This window comes from Myodes glareolus, chromosome 15 (assembly GCF_982192425.1).
Source record: "Myodes glareolus chromosome 15, mMyoGla1.1, whole genome shotgun sequence".
NCBI lineage: Eukaryota > Metazoa > Chordata > Mammalia > Rodentia > Cricetidae > Myodes > Myodes glareolus.
The window spans coordinates 72,925,109-72,944,620 of record NC_142040.1 but is presented as its reverse complement, the minus strand read 5'-3'; the positions used below and the strand labels follow the sequence as shown (position 1 = coordinate 72,944,620).

Here is a 19,512-nt window from a genome sequence, read left to right as displayed (position 1 = left end):
CAACATGTAGCTCCACGGCACCGGATTCCGATGCAAAGAACAAGAGATTTTTAATATTCAATATCGAGTTTGGACTTCATTTCCACCACATCAAAGGAGTGGGTGAGGAGGCTAAGTGCAGCCTGGAGCCCAGGGAAGAAAAAAATTTTTTAAAGAGGTAATGCCAAAATCAGAGGAGTTCATGTCCTGTTGTCTTGGGATTGGGCAAGGAGGGCATAGGGTAAGGTAGCTTCTGAAACCAGTAGTCAGTTTGAGGGCGTGAAAACCCTAACAAAGGACCATTAATAACTGACAAGGTTTCTTAAGGACAGGATGACTCCTAGGAACATCTGGACCTCTTTAAATTTAATAGTCTTGCTCCCTAGCTCCTTAATTAGCTATTTTCAGGGTATCTGTTCAAATTCTGCTATCGTAGCTCATTTGTGGAGCTGGTTGTTACATGGCTTAAGATGAAGCTCCTTTAAAACTGAGTTTGCAAAGTCAGGTCCTCACAGAAGCAAAAAATTCAATAAGATATCCTCTATGTCGAGGGCCAGCCTTGACAAAAATACCTTTCTTCAGGGTGGAGGCATGGGAATTTAGAACTCCAGTAAAGAATATGAAGATGCAAATGAAAATAATAAAACGCAGAAACATGTAGCATAGTATCAGGAGGGAATTTTTCAGTGAGTACTGAAAATCTGCCTGTGTTTAATTTACAACTGCTTGATATACCCCTGGCCCCAAAAGGCAGGAGTAAGACAAAAGACTGCATTAGCATGATATAAGGAAATGATCATAGCTATTGAAAGTCAAGGGCTACATTCATCAGGCTCACACACAAGACCAAACACTCAGCAGGCAATCCACTACCTGGGTAGAATCGTAAGTTATTTCCATAAAGGGAGTGGAACTTAGTTGGGTCCTTAGGAACAAACTACTTCACTATTCCAGGAGCACAAGGTCTGGCAATTAGCCGCACCTGTTGACAACGGCCATGAGAGAGCAGAATCTCTGATTCACAACTAGGTGGGACCTCTGTTTGAGGTAGCAGCACAATAATGACCTAGAAACAAGACCCAAATTCTCTGACCTTTGGCTTCTTTGGGTCACCACACATGTGGGGAAGGATCACCAAGGCATCTGGAAAAACATTTTCCGAAGCAAATGAGGTGCATACTGTTGTGCCCAGATCATGACCCCCAGAGAAACCACCAGAAATCAGAGAAATACAGACTGCAAAATGCAAGGTTTTATTGCAAGCTAGCTTGGAACCCCACCACAGCGAGGGAGAGAGAGGAGCAGAAGTTCCTCAGTTGGGTTAGCTGAATTCTTGGGAAAGGTTTTACAATACTTCACACACTCATGTGTAACTGGAGACTGTTCTTATGATTCCTGGCCACCCAGAACCAAATAATCACACAGAAACCATATTAATTAAAACACTCCATTGCCAATTAGCTCAAGCTTCTTATTAAGTAACTTTTACATCTTAAATTAACTCCTTTCTATTAATCTGAGTATCACCCTGAGGCTGTGGCTTAACAGTAGGTTCTGGCATCTGTCTCCTTTGGCAGCTACATGGCATCTCTCTGACTCTTCCTACTCTCTCTCTATCTGTTTGGATTTCCTGCCTGACTTTACTCTGCAGAGCTATTGGCTGATGCAGCTTCTTTATTAACCAATGGTAATAAAACATATTCACAGCATACAGAGGGGAATCCCACATCACACATGACATTTGCAATCAGAATGAATCATATGATGTGTTTTAAAGTTTGAGGAAGAAAACTTTTAAAGACATTTGTTGGATTTCTCTCTGGCATTAAATATATCATATGTTGAAAAAGGATGTTAAAAATTACCACATTCCCCACAATTTTATGGGGTCTCTTCAGAATGAATTTTTCCTTTTTTATGTCGTCTAAGGTTTGAAGATGAGGAAAAACACCTGCCACATTCTTCACACTTGTAGGGTTTCTCTCCAGTGTGAACTCTCTTGTGTGTCCTAAAAGCTGAGGGACAATTAAAGGCTCTGTGACATATTTCACACTTGTAGGGTTTCTCTCCAGTATGAACTCTCTTGTGTGTCTTAAGGGATGACTGGTAACGAAAGGCTTTGTGACATTCTTCACACTTGTAGGGATTCTCTCCAGTATGAACTCTCTTATGTCTACTAAGGGATGAGAGACAAAGAAAGGCTTGGTGACATTCTTCACACTTGTAGGGTTTCTCTCCAGTATGAACTCTCTTGTGTCTACTAAGGGATAAGGGACATTGAAAGGCCTTGTGACATTCTCCACACTTGAAGGGTTTCTCTCCAATATGAACTGTTTGGTGATCCTGAAGATCCCCAGAATAGGAAAACCATTGGCCACAATGTACACGGGTAGAAGGACTGTCTGCTGAATAGATGGTTTGATGTTGTTTAAGGGATAAAGAAGATTTAAACCTTCTACCACAGTCCTCACACTTGTAGGGATTGTCTTCACAGTGAATTGTTTGATGTCGCCGAAGGGAGGAAGATAAGTGGAAACATCTGCCACACTCTTCACACATGTATGGTTTCTCTCCAGTATGAATTGTCTGATGATCTTGAAAGTATGTAAAACTGGAGAAGGTTTTGCCACACTCTGCACACTTGTAGGGACTATCTTCAGAATGAAGTGTTTGATGTCGCCGAAGGGATGAGGATAAATAAAAACATTTGCCACACTCTTCACACTTGTAAGATTTCTTTCCAGTATGAATTGTCTGATGTTCTTGAAGAAATTTAAAACTGGAAAGAGTTTTGCCACACTCTGCACACTTGTAGGGATTATCCTCAGAATGAATTGCTTTATGTCGCCGAAGGGATGAAGAGAAGTAAAAACATTTGGCACACTTCTCACACTTGTATGATTTCTTTCCAGTATGAACTGTCTGATGTTTTCGTAGTAATTTAAAACTGGAAAAAGTTTTGCCACACTCTGCACACTTGTAGGGACTGTCTTCAGAATGAATTGCTTGATGTTGCCGAAGGGATGAAGGGGAGTAAAAACATTTGCCACACTTTTCACACTTGTATGATTTCTTTCTAGTATATCTTGCTTGATGTTGTCTAAGGCATGACAATGAGAAAAAATACCTGCCACATTCTTTGCACTTGTGTTGGCTATCTCTCAAATGAATTCTTTGATGTTGCTTCAGCATTGAAGAATAATAAAATGACCTGCCACAGTCTTCACACTTGTAGGATTTTTCATCAGTATGATTTTTCTGGTGTATAAAAAGGGATGAGCGAGTATTGAAGGCCTTGTGACATTCTTCACATGCGCAGGGTTTTTCTCCAGTGTGAAGTCTCTGATGTATAGAAAGTGTTTTATAAGAACTAAGGCCCTTACCACATTTTTCACACTTGTAGGGTTTCTCCCTTGTATGAATTCTCTGACGTTGAATCCGTAGTGAGTTACAATCAATGGCCTTGTTGTAACTGCTGTGACCATTAGGTTTTGTTGCTGTTCATCAAAAGACGAGATATGAACAAAGGTTAGGAAATATTCTTCATACTCACAATGCTTATCTTTTTTTAAAAAAAAAAACAAACTTTTTTGTACATATTGAAGCATCAGTGAAAAACTACAGTCATTTCAAAACACCCAGAATATAAATAAGAATAAATGGTAAAATATTGTAGGTAGAAATGATCTATATTTTTAGTAGAATAAGAGAACATCCAAATAGAACATAGACATAATGGCATATAATTCAAAGTTAAGTAGCTAAGTAAGTTGCAAGAGCATTTTACTAGCAGAAATAAACCCATTAAATGAATAGATATTTTATATCACAGGATACCCATGAAATTAGAAAGCAGGTGAGTCTGTGAAAAACATAGGTAATTTTGACTTTGTGAATTTGAGACATCGTCTCATACAAATGTTTTTTAAAAAATATTTATTTATTTATTATGTATACAATATTCTGTCTGTGTGTATGTCTGCAGGCCAGAAGAGGGCACCAGATCTCATAACAGATGGTTGTGAGTCATAATGTGGTTGCTGGGAATTGAACTCAGGACCTTTGGAAGAGCAGGCAATGCTCTTAACCACTGAGCCATCTCTCCAGTCCCCCAAATGTTTTATCCATACAGTTTTATTTTGGGAGCACAAGTAGATAGTCTACATAAAGATGAAATTTATAGTTCAAATTCAGGGCATTATGCTATGTTTTATTTGAACGACACAAAAATACATGCTTGAAACATGTCGAGTCATGAAAAAACAAAAAAACAAAAATACTTTAGGTTCTTCTGCATATCACGCAAATTTTACTTAGACAGTGTATTTATCAAAGAGATGGCAAAATTACTTCTTTCATTTTTTTTTTCCCCCTGAAGCCAAGGTTTTTTTGGTGTAAACCTTGCTGAACTTGAACTAATAATCGAGACCAGGCTGGCCTCAAACATTATCATGGAGGGAGAGAAAAATTTCTAATTTCCATTATCCAGCTCTCTGTACCTGTCATCAAAGTTAAGCTAAGTTTAACTAAGTCACATGTGACAAGTGAGGACCCACCACAACAGGTGACGAGAGCAACACAGCCTGAGGAGGAGGTGAGTGGACTGTGAAAGCTCACCCAGAGCAGCCACTCTGAGTTACCCGCCAGAGACATCTGGACCAGCTCCTCTGCTGTGGAACACGGTTTTGCACAATATAAATATGTAGTACTCCCATTGTTAATAAAAGCGGATTGGCTGACAGTTAGGCAAGATTTTCTGAGCAGAGAAAATACTGGGAAGAAGACGGGAATAGTGAGAGGAGTGGCCAGCTGTCAGAGACCAGCTTCAAGTAGTATACCACCTACCAGGATATGGGCACAGGAACTGGAAAATAAGTGAAGAGAATGAAGACATGAATGAAAATAATAAAACAGAAAACATAGGCTAGTACCCAGGGGAGAGTTCCAGTAAATACTGAAATCAGCCTGTGTTTAATTTTTCATATACTTTTATTTGCCAATACCACAGGGAGAGAGGAAAACAGACTGTTTTAACATGATACACAAGGAAAATAGAATAGTTATTTATTTCATTGCTTTGAGGCATCAAGACTTAAACATTCTGTTCTTTAGGCAGTAAACCCACCCAAGACCAAGTATCCAGAAGACAGTTACTCACAAGGACAAATCTCTTATTTCAAAAGAAGGAACAGACACATGCTTCAATATCCTGAACATTGGTCAGGTTGGAGTAAGTCTATCTGTATAGACCATCTTAATATCAAAAACACCAAGTGACCACACCCTAGGTCAGGATGTGTAGCCACACTTGTTCTCAACAACGTTGAACAAGTTAAAACTCTATGACCTTCAGGCAAGGTGGATAAAAGCTCAAGTATATGGGCCTCCACAGTCAGCAGACACAGAAAAAAGATGAACATACTGTGTTAAAAGAAGGAACTTCCATGTGACAAAGGGTAGATAAGAACAATGGTTTTATTTAAAAAGTAAGAGCTACTTAAAAATGAACCTAAGCTACTGACTATTTACAACCAATAAAAAGCCTCTGTTTTGGTTATTTTGGAGCATCTGTTGGAACAGAAAATTCCACCTACAAATGGCAATCAAACTTGGCCCACCCTGCTGTATTCCTAGCACCAGTAGCCTTTAAGTTACCCACCCTCTTGGGCGTGACATATTCAGGTTTTCAATGGGCAACTACATTAAGCTCAGAAAAGGCTGATTCAGTAATCACATATTTATTAGAAGTATGGCCATCATGGGTATACCTGCACAAATAAAGACAGATGACGATCCAGCATATGTCTCTAAGAAAATGAAACCGTTTTTTGCTCATCATAATATTACGCATATTATAGGTATACCACACAATCCTACAGGTCAGGCAGTTATAGAAAGATCAAATCGAAATATAAAGGATATGTTAAACAAACAGAAAGGGATGGAAAATACCCCCAAAAATAGGTTACGTAATGCTTTATTTAACCTTAAATTTTCTTAATGCTAATGAGAAAGGGACAACAGTAGCAGAGAGACACTGGATAATAGAAAAGTCTTCTGAATTAGATCAGCTGGTATATATTAAGGATGCGTTGACTTCACAATGGAAACCAGAGGATGTGCTACATTGGGGAAGGGGTTTCGCTCTTGTTTCCACAGGAGAAGAAAAACTATGGATACCATTGAAATTAATAAAGATTCACTTTGAAAAGGAAAAACCGCTTAAAAAAGAGAAATGACAGCTCATTCACAATGGTGACAGCCATACAGGTGGTAAGTAAACCGCATAAGGGTTGGGCAGGGTTCTGTTCTTGTCTTTGCAGGAAAATACTCATCTTTAAAAGGTAAAGAGACCCTGGACATCTAGATGCCTAAAGAGGAAAAAATAATTCTCCAGATAGGCTCATCAAGAAGAGAGAATTATGACTTATGAGGACATGTCATCTGAGGGTAAGAATCTCAAAATATAAACTAATAATCATGATTCACTTCAAAATTCAAAGCTGGCTTTGGAGTTGGACACTGACTCTATCCTTCTCTACATCCAAGCATGTTGTTAAAATAAAAATTCAGAGTTTCTGTCTTATGACAGGAGCCATGATATGGGACAGAAAGAAAAAAAATTAGAAAAAAATTTACTTTTCTTCATACCTATTTTTGTCTCTATTGTACTTTTCATTGAATATATATGTCTACACATGTCTATATAAATAAGTTTAAGTTTTCCACAATGAACAATGAATTTTCCTGCAGTAATCTGTTTGTCATACTTATAGTTAAACTAATCAGGTTCTTTAGATACATAGAGATTGTATTCTGCATAGACAGGTAATCTTCAACCACTTCAAAAAACTGTAGAATACGGAATTTAAATAACTTAGGGTTCTGTTGAAGTGAGACAGGACTGCTCCTGGCAGCACCGATCTATTCCAGAGAGAATGTTGAGCAGAGAAGACACTCCACTTGGAGCTTGTTTTCTTCTTGGCAAAACTGGCCTTTGGGCAAGGAACATGCCACTGACAAAATGCATGATGTCCAGACAGGGCAAGCAGGATACAAGAAAAATGACTGTGAAATCTTGCTAAGACAGGGTAAGACGGTTTTGAAAAAAATTTAAACTCTGAAAATGGTATGTCAGTTAATCTAGGCCTTAGCCAAAGTTGGTTGCCACAACACTGAAAATGAGATTTTGGGTGACTGCCCAGGTAACCAGTTCTCTGTCATTTGTTGTACATTTTGGAAGTTGCTTGATTGCACTTCCTACCTACTCAAGTAATATTATTTCCCTTCTTGGGTCTTTGATGGGGTTGAAGACTACATAGGTGTAGTGACTTTCATGACTTGGCCAAATTATTTACTATACAAGATTTAAACTCATTAGGATAAGATACTTATTGAAACATTTATCACATGTTTCTTGCTTGATATATTTGTTCTTATTGTATATAATTTTGTATTAAGTTTAGAACATTTAAACAAAAGGGGGAGGTGCTATAAGAATTCCTAAAGCTAGTAGCTTTTAAGTTATCCGCCCACTTGGGCGTAGCCTCTTATACTATTTATGACAATGTAAAGCATGTGTCTGGACTCATTTTCCAGCTGTGGGATTTCGTTGCTGTTCTCTGTTCCAGCAGAGGATTGTGACTTGTGAGTCTACCCCTAAATAAATAACCCTCAATTATTATCAGTTCTGAGCTAGTGTGGGATTTCTGTTAAGTGCCCTTCACCACTCAAAACCACAAGTGGAGGCAAATGCATCTTCCTGGTATTGTTTCTCATGTGGCCTGCAGTACCGAGACGCACCCTCTGGTGGCTGCCTATAGATAGGAGCCACCGACTTGAGCTCCACCACTTCAGTGGGTGGCAGGTTTAGGGTTTTGCTCATGTGGACAGGAAAGGTTACAGATGCTCAGGAAAGATAGATTTAGATAGGAAAAAAAAATCTGTAAATGGGTACAGTGTGTTTAAAAATGTACAAAGTCTCATGAAAGAAAAAAAAATTGTATAGACATTTACAATAAATATATACATACTTTTAAAATAAAGTAAAAGTCCTTAAAAGGGGAATAAATACAAAAGAAAAAAGACACACAAAAAAGTAAAATACACTGAGTGTCTGGAATCCACGTGTTACTGTGTTGTCTGTGGATTTTCTGACTGCTAATGAAGGGATGAGAGCTGCTGAGACTCACTGGATTGTGAAATCGGCTGGATTAAAGCAACCCATGTAGTTTTATCATATCTTGACTTTAAAATGAAAAAAGAAGTTTGTTACTTTGGGAGAGAGGTTATGTTTTTATTTCCAACAACATGAGAGGCTATTTTTATATGTATACTTTTGTTATATATTAGACAAATGGAGAAAATGCTGTGGAATAATCTTTCTGCACACTGCGAACATGTGTTGTATTATTGTTAATAAAAAGCTGATTGGTCTACAGCTAGGCAGGATTTTTGGGGCTGACCAAATCCTGGCATTAGAAAGCCAGACTCAAAGCAGGGACCAGGATTCTGAGAAGCCAGCAATAAACATGCTGTATGAAGAAAAGGTACTGCCACGTGGCAGAATGTAAATAAGACATATGGGTTAATTTAAAATGTAAGACCTAATTTGTAATAAGCATGAGCTGTCAGTTGAGCATTTACAATTAATATAAAGTCTCTGCATGGTTATTGGGGAGCAGCTGGCCGCAAAGGCCTGATCCATCGAGCTGCTGATGAAAAACACTGCCTAAATTCATCAGTCATGATCCCATTAAAAACACAGAAGCTAATGAAAGTATACACTAAGGACATTTGAGAATCAACAGGAGACCTGAAGAAGTGACCACAAGATCTTTTTGTTCAATTGGACCTATGGTAATATCAGCCATAATGTTTCCTCTACTTCTAGCCACAGTGGATACCCTGAATATATCTGAAATAAAATATTTTACTAGTACTGATGTATCTGGAAAAACCAGATTCACATACAAAAGTTTACGATTCCTTTAACATCCAAATAACATCTTTGTACATGATAAATAAATTAGCTTGAAATAGAAAAACAAATGGACCCTTACAACTTACTAATAGGCCTAAATCTACTAACTGTCATGTACGAGAAGCACACAAACACTGCACCCATAACTGATTTGATGGACAACTCTGAATCAACAGTCCAAGGCCTTGCAGGTTACCTTATCCTACTCTTTCTACATCTAATGGTCAGGATCTGCTGAATCAAGTGGTGGTAAGGTTGTTAAAAAAAAAAAGGCAAACAGGCAATGTTAAATTAGTGTACCTAGTGGCCAAATAGATCCCCTTTATACAATGTATAAATGCTTTGACTCTTCCCTAAGATCACTTGGAAATGGACTGTCCAAATTACATTTGGTTGCTCTGAGTTTTACCCAATGCTTCCAACCCCCCAATTGTTCTGACCCACAGAAGTGACACCATTGAGCCTCTGTCTCTGCCTGCCTCTCTGTGATGGAATTGTGGGTTTCCCTTTATTAACCCAATATGTTCACTTTGGTGTAGAGATCTTTCTGTCACGAGTCTGCTCTCAACATCTGGAAATAAATGACTCTCAGTCATAGCAGGACTGATTTCTATTTCCCTGTGTCTTACACTACAATGGAGACTCAACAAAAGGAAAAACCTTGGAGGTCACTGTAAAGAGAAGCACAACTTGTTATTGGGAAAATCCAAAGAGACTTTAAACCCTCATAAACCTCTGAGACATGTACTCTGACAACAAAGACCTGAAGGAGAGACCTAAAGAATGATTCCCATGGTATCATGTATCAAGGCACATGGGAAAGCCTCACTTTCTGTTGGATCTCAGGGTCTCAGCTCTGCCCCCGATCCCCTCAGTCCTACACACCTGGGTGCACGCTGGCTGCTGCTTTTCTCTTCCCATCTGAAGGCTCTGGTCTTTGCTCCAGAAATGTCACTAGGTGTGGCTTAGGCACACCAAGACCTGTTTGTAGAAAAAGGGAAGAAGTTTGTTTATGTGTTCTTGTACATGGAATTCACATGTCCCTGCCTGTACCTGGCTTGTAAGGACAGAGATGAGGTGACAAATGATTGCAGACAATCAGATCCTTAAGTGTTTTCAGACAGGATCACTACAACACATGAAGGAGCTGGACGGTGGAGGCTCACGATTTTAATGCCAGGGGAGGCAGAGGCAGGTGGATCTCTGTGAGTTTAAGGAGAGCCTGGTCTATAAGAGTTAGTTCCAGGACAGGCTCTAAAACCAGAGAGAAACCCTGCCTCAAAAAACCAAAGGGGGAAAAAAACAGAAAAGAAAAAAGAAAAAAAATATGGATTTTTACTTCATGAGGAAAAACAGTAAAGCTGAATTGTAAAACACTTCAATTAAAGAGTGTGCTTCATGTCTCATGCCACTGAATTTCTAAAAGTAACACTAGAGTGAAGGAAACACACACTTAACAGAGAAAGATAAAACACAGAGTGAAGCAAACAGTAAGGTGATTACTTTTTAAATCATAAATTATTTTAATTTTTCATATACACTGGTGTTTTGCCTTCATGTATGTCTATGTAAGGGTGATATGTTAATCTTAGTAATCTTTATCAATGAGAAATAAAGAGTGAGACATCGGCTAAGGAAATGAAAGCTGAGAGAGGCACCAGTGATGTCCTACCTCTTCCATCCCACTGTCCAAAGGGCAGAGATCCGGTCTCAGCCCAGCTTTCCACGTCCTGTTCCCCTCTCTACAGTCTTCCTATCTCTATGGTCAGCTAGTGGCTAATCTATCCCCTGACTCTAATCAAACTTTATTTGTCAGAACAGAACACAATCAAAGCATCACACAGCAGGAGGCTGTCAGACCCTGGGTTTACAAACGATTGTGAGCTGCCATAGGAGGGCCGGGGATGTGGGATTTCCTGCCTGGGCTAACAGGCCAAACAGTGCTGTAATTACTACAGTTTCCATGTGATTATTTGTGTATGGGTGGCTGGGAAGGAAAGAGCAGTTTCCTTTTACTTAATAGTCCTCTAGAAGAGCAGTCATTGTTCTTAACAACTGAGCCATTGCTCCAGCCCCAAAATGATTTTTAATGTAGCCATGTCAATAACTATTTTAAAAACAATGGATATGAAACTGTTGAAATGCTCCCATGAGAAACCATACAAAGCGAGGAAGCTATATGTTGATGGCGAAATAAGATGTCACTATAGGGGGCTGAAGAGATGGCTCAGAGGTTAAGGTCCTGAGTTCAATTCCCAGCAACCACATGGTGGTTCACAACCATCTGTAATGGAGTCTGGTGCCCTCTTCTGGCCTGCATGCATATACACAGACAGAATATTGTATACATAATAAATAAATAAATATTTTAAAGAAAAAGAAGTCACTATAGATTGTAGTGAGGAGCTGCAGGCAGGCCTGCTTTTCATCCTGCCCAGCTCCTGCATGGCTAGCTTAGCCCCAGAAATAATAACACATAAGTTGTATTCATTTAAATACTGCCTGGCCCATTATCTCTAGAGAGTTAGTTACTGGCTAACTCTCACATCTTGATTAACCCATTTTTAATAATCTGTATAGCACCACGAGGTGTGGCTTACCGGGAAAGATTCAGCATGTCTGACCTGGTGGCTGGCTCCATGGCGTCTGCCTCATTGCCCTCTTCCCAGCATTCTGTTCTGTTTACTCCGCCTACCTAATTTTCTGTCCTATCAGAGGGCCAAGGCAGTCTCTTTATTAACCAATAAAAATAACAATAGATAGAAGACCCTTCCACATCAATAGATGAGATGCTCACCCAGGAATTCAAGGTGGCTGTAATTCTCCAACATCACATCCCTGTACAGACTCCACTGAGCAGGCTCCAGGCATTCCCTCTCTTCTGGAGAGAAATCAATGGCCACATCCCAGAAGGAGAGCATTTCCTGAAATAAAGATCAGTGAATGATACGGCACATTAATTTAATTAAATGATAGTGCACATTAATTTAACTTAAATACCAAGATGCATTGTGCTTCATACTTACCCTATCAACTTGAAACTAGCTATGGCCATTTTGAGAAGAGACCATGTCTACGGTGAACTCACCCACGTGCTGATGGCAGACTTAGATCACGCTTATCCAAACAAAACAGCTTAACACATATAGAGTAAGAAGAGGTCCAGACGGAAAAACTTCTACACAGGTTTGAGTGTTTTTTAATGTGTGTGGGCTTGAGAAAGGGAAAAAAATGGGTATAGACTGTTATATAAAGAAAGAAATAGTTTTAAAATATAAAATAACATCTTTAAAGAAAGAAAAAAATAATATAAAAGAACAAAAGTTACGTAAAATACAGATGGAAAATGCAGAGGGAATTTGGATCCTGTCTATTATTGTATTGATTTTGTATTTTTTCACGGAAGGCCACCAAGCTGCAACTCCTGGGAAACATGGAATTAAAAGAGAGACTGATAATATACACCAACCTAAATATTTTCAAAATCCCTTAACTTTAAAACAAGTCAAATAATATATTTCAAAAATGAAACTTAAAAGATACACTGCTTTGGAGAAGCAGTTTTGCATTTGTTTCCACAGGAAGCAAGAAGCTATGAATTCGTTTCAGGTTAAGATGGACCAACACTGATCATGGGAGACCTCCCAAAACTTAGCAGGTGTTACCAATAAACAAAAGGTTACCTTTTTTTAAATCTTGGTACTCCTAAGATTGGCCATTATCTCAAAATTTTATCAAGGACTCAAAAGATACTTCATCCACAGATAGGAGGCAAAAGCTTAGAGAAAATGACATCCACATTCCCAAGAGTTCAGAGGGTAAGGATGGTCTTTGGTTATTTGGTAGATTATGCTTGTTATATTGAGGAAAATATAGAAATATAGGATAAAAAGACAACTATATTTTGCATTGGTATGAATTTAGGTATAGTGATACACATTTAAAGTTAATTTTGTTACACTATATATATGTTTCTGTTTTTATGTTTAAATCATTTTTGTATATTGATACTAATTTAAGGTCCATTTTGTTAGACTACATACATATTTCTACTCTTGTTTAAGGTGTTCAAGCAGCTAATTAAAAATGTAATGTATCGTTAAGATATACAAATTAATAGTTATCTATAACAGTCAAGCTTATAGTTATGTTGGTTAGGTTTTTGAGATATGCAGAGATCTATTTCAGATAGATAGGTCATTCTCAAATACTTCAAAAACCAACAGAATATGGCATTAATATGTTTTAAGAACTTAAGACTTTTCTCAACAGTGAGATATGCCTGTTCCCGGCACCAATTATTTCAACAAAAGGATGGACATCAAAGAAGCTCCTTATGATGCTTGCTTTCAGTGTGGCAGGCTACCATTTGGGCAAGAAACTGCTCTTGTCTGCCTGTTTGACTGTGTGCTGTATAAATTGGACATGCAGGACCAATTTGACTGTCGAACTTGCCAAACAAGATGGGACAGTCCTTCAGGGTTCCTGCCTCATAAAAGAGTCTGCTGGCATTCTACAGACCACAGAAGAAAGATAACTATGACATGAAACAATCCCTAGTTTTTGCTTCAAGATACCAAGTTTTGCAATTTTATTACTTAGAAAGTGGATTAAATCATAAAAAAAAATATGGGAGAAGAAATACAGTACCTGCTTTGGAAACATGAATTATATAATTATAATTTTTGTTTCCAAATACATTTCAAATATGCTGTGTACATTACCTGTCTTGGTGTACTTTTAGATTTTAATAGACCATACATTGTTTCTGAGTCTTCTTAATGCAACACTGTGTGGAGTATATTCGATACAGATTAGGGCCATGCATTCTCATAGACTTGACTTTATTTCACATAGAGATTGCAATAGAAAGAACAACAGAATGCAGATATTGAAGAGGTGGCCATGCAACCACATGCACCTTTCATCTCAAAATACGTTGCTGCATTTGATAAGGACTATGGAGGACACCACGAAAGACACTTTTATAAACTGAATTGACAACACAATGAAAATTGGTGCTGCTTAGGGTTATTACTTGCATGTGTTTGACCCTGTTTAAATCATTTGCAGTATCTCTCCATGGCCTCTGGCAGAATCATATAGATCGACCAACAGAAACTGAATGAATGTCATCCCCCAGCACCTCCGCTCCAGAGTTTTCCAGAGATGACATGTCTAACACAGCACGGGTCATACATGAGCTGTAAACACAAGTAACTCCTTCCCTCATGCTAACATTAGAATACAGTGAAAGAAGCCTGGGAGGAAAGACACAGGGCTGCCAACAAGGGGAACTGGACTGGACCTGTGGAAGAGCAGGACCCACCATTAGCAGTCTGCTTTACTGGTTGGCTCTGCAGTGCCCCACGGGAAGGACAGTGCAGGGAGTGGTTTTGTTCTGGCTCACTGTAAGAAGCATCTGCTCACAGTGCAGCCTCTGCTGTTAGGACAGGGGAAGGCATCCCAGCTGCAGCTGCAGACAAAGACCCAGGAATGTAATCACAGCAGCCGCATCAGTCAAGAAGTGCAGAATAAAAATAAAGAAATAATGGAGTTTCAGATTAGATATGAAAGGAACAAACTGGAAGAAACCAGAAGAAAGTCTCATCAGGTCATGACCGTAATTAATAAAGATTAATTTCCAAAATGTACGAACATTTGCTGAATATAGGCAGAACTATTCAAACGAGGCAAAGAGAATTCTTCCTCACAGAGTAAATGCAAATAAGTATGCAACAGCCAAAATTAAAGTCTTTAACAAGAACATGTTAGAGACAAAGTTTAAATTACATGTGGGCTCAGTCAGCAAAGGTTAAGAACACATAGTTTGTAAATCAAAAAGTGTTGACTGCATACATTTATCAAGGTGCTCACTGTAAAAGCACCATAAAGTATTTATCACATCATTAAAGTTGAAATCTTGCCTGTCATAGCCGTGGGTAGCATATGCTGGCCTGGAATTACACCCTCACAAATGCAGAGATGACAAGAATGTGCCTCAGAGGAGACTGACGTTTCTTTTCTATCACAGGTCTGGTTACTAAAATCACAGGAATACACACAGGTCTGGGAGTTCTCCTCACCTGCTGACCTGACACAAAAGCCTGGCACTGTAACACAAGGCCATGAGAGCTTTTCACCTGTTCCTAGGGACCCTGCTTCTGGACCAGCTCAACAAGCTCAAGGCCACATCAAGACGTTGACACAATCATTGTGGGCCAAGCAGACATCCTGTCGTTTTCACAGTTAGTCCGCCCTACATTAGGGATGGGGGACCTTTCAAGGCTTTAAGGGAACCCAGAGCTCAATGTGCCGCCTGGAGTCAGCTTCTCCAGCCCACTCCTTCTGGCAGTTAATCAGCCTTCCCGTGGCTGGCCAGGGCCGATAATACCAATCTATTTGTTCTCCCAGCAATCTGCCTTCTTGTCTCTCTTAAGGAACAGATGCCCGAGGTCTCCAGGATGGCAGTGAACTGGATGCCCCTACAGGCACACCTTTCACTGAGTGTGAGCCCACCAATTCCCGACTCCCTTTCCTCTATGTAGTGCCATGCCCACAGGAAGTAGACAGACTTGAGTAGGCGCCCCTAAACCCAAAGAGTCTAGGATGTTTGGGTGGAAGCTTCACATCAGCCCCTGGTACCCATATATCCAAAGAATCTGAAATGTTTGGGTAAAGGCTTCACCCCAGCACCTGGCATCCATATAGGCAGAGTATGAAATGTTTGATGCTAAATACCACTCCCACAAAGTAAACAGCACCCAGAAAACACGTGGTTTTCTGGTCACCCTTTCCTATCTCCTCTTGGAGGGCTGAAAAGCCATTATGGAACGTTGCTATCCATCAACCCAAATTCAAATTCGGTTTGATTTGGTCTTATTCGGATCATTTCATCAGCAGAGAGGCATATCGGGGAACAGAAACTTTTCATGAACGTCAAGTACGTTACATTTGGCCGGCTACAAAGCAAAGAGCTAGAAACTACGTTTGCTTTGAAGATAGTGAGAAATCTCACAGCATTCATACGAGTATGGGTCAGCTAGAAAAGCATGCTTCCCCATCAAAGTTGCTCAGTGAGCTCCCAGCTCCCCCTCAGGAGCCGGCAGTCAGCTGACCAACCTTAGCTTGCCACCCTGGACCTTGCACTGTCATCTACTCCGCGCAGCTCTCCTGTCCCAGAAGTCCAAGGCGGACTCGGGCTGCACGTGGGGTCCTAAGGAAACCATCACTCAGGGCACAGTCCCTGTCGCCCTCACCCCAGCCCTGACCTGCAACCTCAGGCGTCCCAGCCAGTTGAGCACAACACCTCCAAGGCAGCTTCTCCCTGAGCTTCTTCAGCCAGTCCAGGTCAGTTCCCTCCAAGACGGCCCCGCACCGCGCACAGTGCCTCAGGCTGTCCTGTACTCTGGACCAACCTCCATGTCAGAGACGCAACAGGAATGTGCAGCAGGCAGACTCTCGCCCAACTTTCAGGAAGAGACACGTGTGGAGACCAAAGCAGGAATGGGATTTCCTGGACGGCTCCTTGTGACGTCACAGACGTAAGGACTACATTTCCCAGAAATCTGCGCGAAGCATAAATAGCTTTTTAGGAGGGACGCAATTAAAAACAAAACAAAACGAAACGAAACGAAAATAGGTGCTATACCCAAGTTGAATATCCCCGAAAATGAAACTCCACAGCACTGGATTTCGAAAGCACAAGAGAGTTTTCAATATTTAAGATCGAGTTTCGACTACACTAATTAGTGGGTGAGCCGAAGTCAGCCTGGAACCCAAAGAAGGGGAGAACTTTTAAAGAGGAAACTCCATAATCAGGGGAGTTCATGTCCTTTTGTCTTGGGATTGGGCAAGGAGGGCATAGGGTAAGGTAGCTTCTGAAACCAGAGGTCAGTTTTTGGGCGTTAAAACCCTAACAAAGGACCATTAATAACTGACAAGGTTTTAGGGACAGGATGGCTCCTAGGAACATCTGGACCTCCTTTAATTTAATGGCCCTGCTCCCGAGCTCCATCACTGGCTATTTTCAGGGTATCTGTTCAAATTCTGCTATCGCAACTCATTTCTGGAGATGAGATGTCTACTACCCTCACCCACAGCTGCTCGTTACATGGCTCAAGATGAAGCTCCTTTAAAACTGAGTTTGCAAAGTCAGGTCCTCACAGAAGCAGAAATGGAATAAGATATCATGTGTGGAGGGGATCATCAAGGCATCTGGCTGCTACGGTTGTAAGGACATGATTTTTTTTTTTAAAAAAAAAAAACTTTACAAAATCAAGAGCTGCTTGAAAAACAGGATGTCTTGTAAGACCCTCATCCCTTATTTTCAAAAGAACGAGAAGAAATTTTCTAGCAGAGTGTTTTAAAATAAAATAAAGAAAAAGAACAAAGTAGCGTCATGTTCCCAGAAATGATAGTCCCGTGTCGTCGTCCCGTCCCCGTCCCCCACCCCCTTCCCCCGCCTCACCCTGGGAAATTCCAAAGCACAGAGTCAGGACTCCAGGCCATCTGGTGAAGACCTATAAAGACATCCTGATTCAGGGACAGAGTGGCCTGCTCTAAAGATAAAACAAGCTGACAAAACAGGTGTGTGTGGGGGGGAGAGCAACGACCTCCACCTGTACTAAACTCCCCTGACCGCACTGAAGGGCTTGTGGATTTTGCCTTTAAAAAGCTATCCCCATAGAGGGACTCTAGATCGTCCCTGCCTCACTGCAGTGAGTGTTTGGAGACAAATTCTGAACTAGCTCATATTACGTTAACAATGAACCTTGCTTTTGCAGTCCAGACTTTGGTGGTCTCTCTGGGGGTCGTAATCTGGGCACAACAGTCTAACTAGGAGAATGGGTTCAACTAAAAACCACAAAATGTTCCAAGACGTTGCCACCTGTCAACACCCAGTTTTGTGGTCTAACAGGGAACAAACAGAAGCAGAAGTAGCTGCTGGTGGGGGAGGAGGGCAGGGGCATACACAGAAGCAGAAACAGCCGCTTTAAGGAGGAAGGGACATGCAGACGTAGTCCACCACTGCTGTTTAGCAAGACAAGCTCCCTTAACCCAAAAATGAACCTGGCTTGCGGGTTTTGTCTTTTATGTCAGCCCCAAATGAGGAACGAGAGCTCTCCCTTCTGCTTTGCATCCTGTGTAGATCTCTTAGCCTGGTTTGGACTTTGCACACTGAATAAACCTTGCTTTTGCATTTTAGGCTTGACTGGATTCCGGTGGGCACAACAATGGCTTATGTTTCCAAATAAATAGAAATATCTGCTTTTAGAACATTGCTAACATTACACATATACACAAACACAAGCTGTTGAACCTAGGGTTTGGTGTCACCACATCAGCCACAAGCATGTGCATCTCTAAGCGTCTTCCTAATCTCCTGTCCTGAGCCAGTGCCCCAGACTCTGAGACAGGGAAAAGGAGATCGACAAACAGCCAAAGAAGACATTGTGTGATTAAGCACAGCTAACAGGCTGCCTAAGTCCAACCAAAACTGCCATTGTTTATCTCCTGGTAAAAAGTTGTCTGCTTAAACACAGGTAACATATCTATTCCTTTTTCCAGCTTGGAGTATGTAGTTCCATCATCAATGCATGAGGCCTCACTTTTCCTGTGGAAAATATTTAAAAGGTTCCCGCCCTCAAAGCCATAAGAGGGCATTCTACAACCAGGAATTGAGTCCAGTGGCCTCAGATGTCACTGTGGGTGGGACCAGATGCTCACTAGGTGACCATATGGAGTCAAATCCTTGGTCACCCCTTGCCCCCTGAGAGCCTGCAGGAGCAAAGTAGTAAACTTCAGATGCAGTGCAGTCTACTATCTACAGGCTGTGAATAGAGCCACAGACCAAAGTAACCTCTGAGACCACAACAGCATAGACTATGGTGCAGCAGTAGCCACTGGAACTTCCCAAATCAGCACCTCACATGTAACATGGGGGCCTGTTGTTGGGGTTTCTATCCTGCCAGGTTCCTATAATCAAGTTCCAAAGAAAATCACACAGAGGTCTACATAAGTTATAAACTGATTGGCCCATTAGCTCAGGCTTCTTATTAACTCTTACAACTTATATTAGTCCATTTTTCTAGTATATACTAGCCACATGACTCAGTACCTTTTTCAGCTGGGCAGGTCACATCTTCCTTCTTCTGTGTCTGGGCAGGACTGGGGAGAAAGCGCTTCCTTCTTCCCAGAACACTCCAGTTCTCATTTCCCCGCCTCTACTTCCTGTCTGATTGTCCCGCCTATACTTCCTGCCTGGCTATTGGGCAATCAGCATTTATTTAAAACATAATTGCAGAATACAGAATTTTCCCACACCATTCCTCACACCTGTAATGATGTCACACCATGGATCCAGGGCTGTAGTCTCTGCACTGACCCCACTATTTCAGTCCTGGGTATGCTCAAGGGAACTGCATACCTTATAAAGATCTTTGTGTCCCATGTTGATTGCTTTTTCATTCAGGTTGTTTACAATTGAGAATAAACATAGGTGCCCATGAACATATTAATGGAAAATAATTTAATAATTATAAATGTGT

General features: G+C 40.6%; 1 protein-coding gene across 6 annotated transcripts; it reads right to left on the bottom strand.

Moving 5' to 3' along the window:
- Positions 1 to 1,209: 1,209 nt before the first annotated feature.
- Positions 1,210 to 19,115, bottom strand: LOC148119732 (uncharacterized). 6 transcript variants are annotated; one of them, XM_087896991.1, is made up of 6 exons: positions 19,083 to 19,115; positions 16,234 to 16,530; positions 11,989 to 12,175; positions 11,760 to 11,886; positions 9,848 to 9,943; positions 1,210 to 3,476 (listed from the first exon to the last, which is right to left on the bottom strand). In XM_087896991.1, exons 4-6 carry the CDS (start codon positions 11,881 to 11,883, stop codon positions 1,861 to 1,863), a joined length of 1,836 nt encoding a protein of 611 aa, XP_087753117.1. In that variant the 5' UTR covers positions 11,884 to 11,886; positions 11,989 to 12,175; positions 16,234 to 16,530; positions 19,083 to 19,115; the 3' UTR covers positions 1,210 to 1,860. The 6 variants fall into 6 exon arrangements, with proteins under 6 accessions (XP_087753117.1, XP_087753116.1, XP_087753115.1 ...); XM_087896990.1 differs by lacking the exon at positions 11,989 to 12,175; XM_087896989.1 differs by lacking the exon at positions 11,989 to 12,175 and having other exon boundaries at positions 16,381 to 16,530.
- Between the last annotated feature and the right edge of the window lie 397 nt (positions 19,116 to 19,512).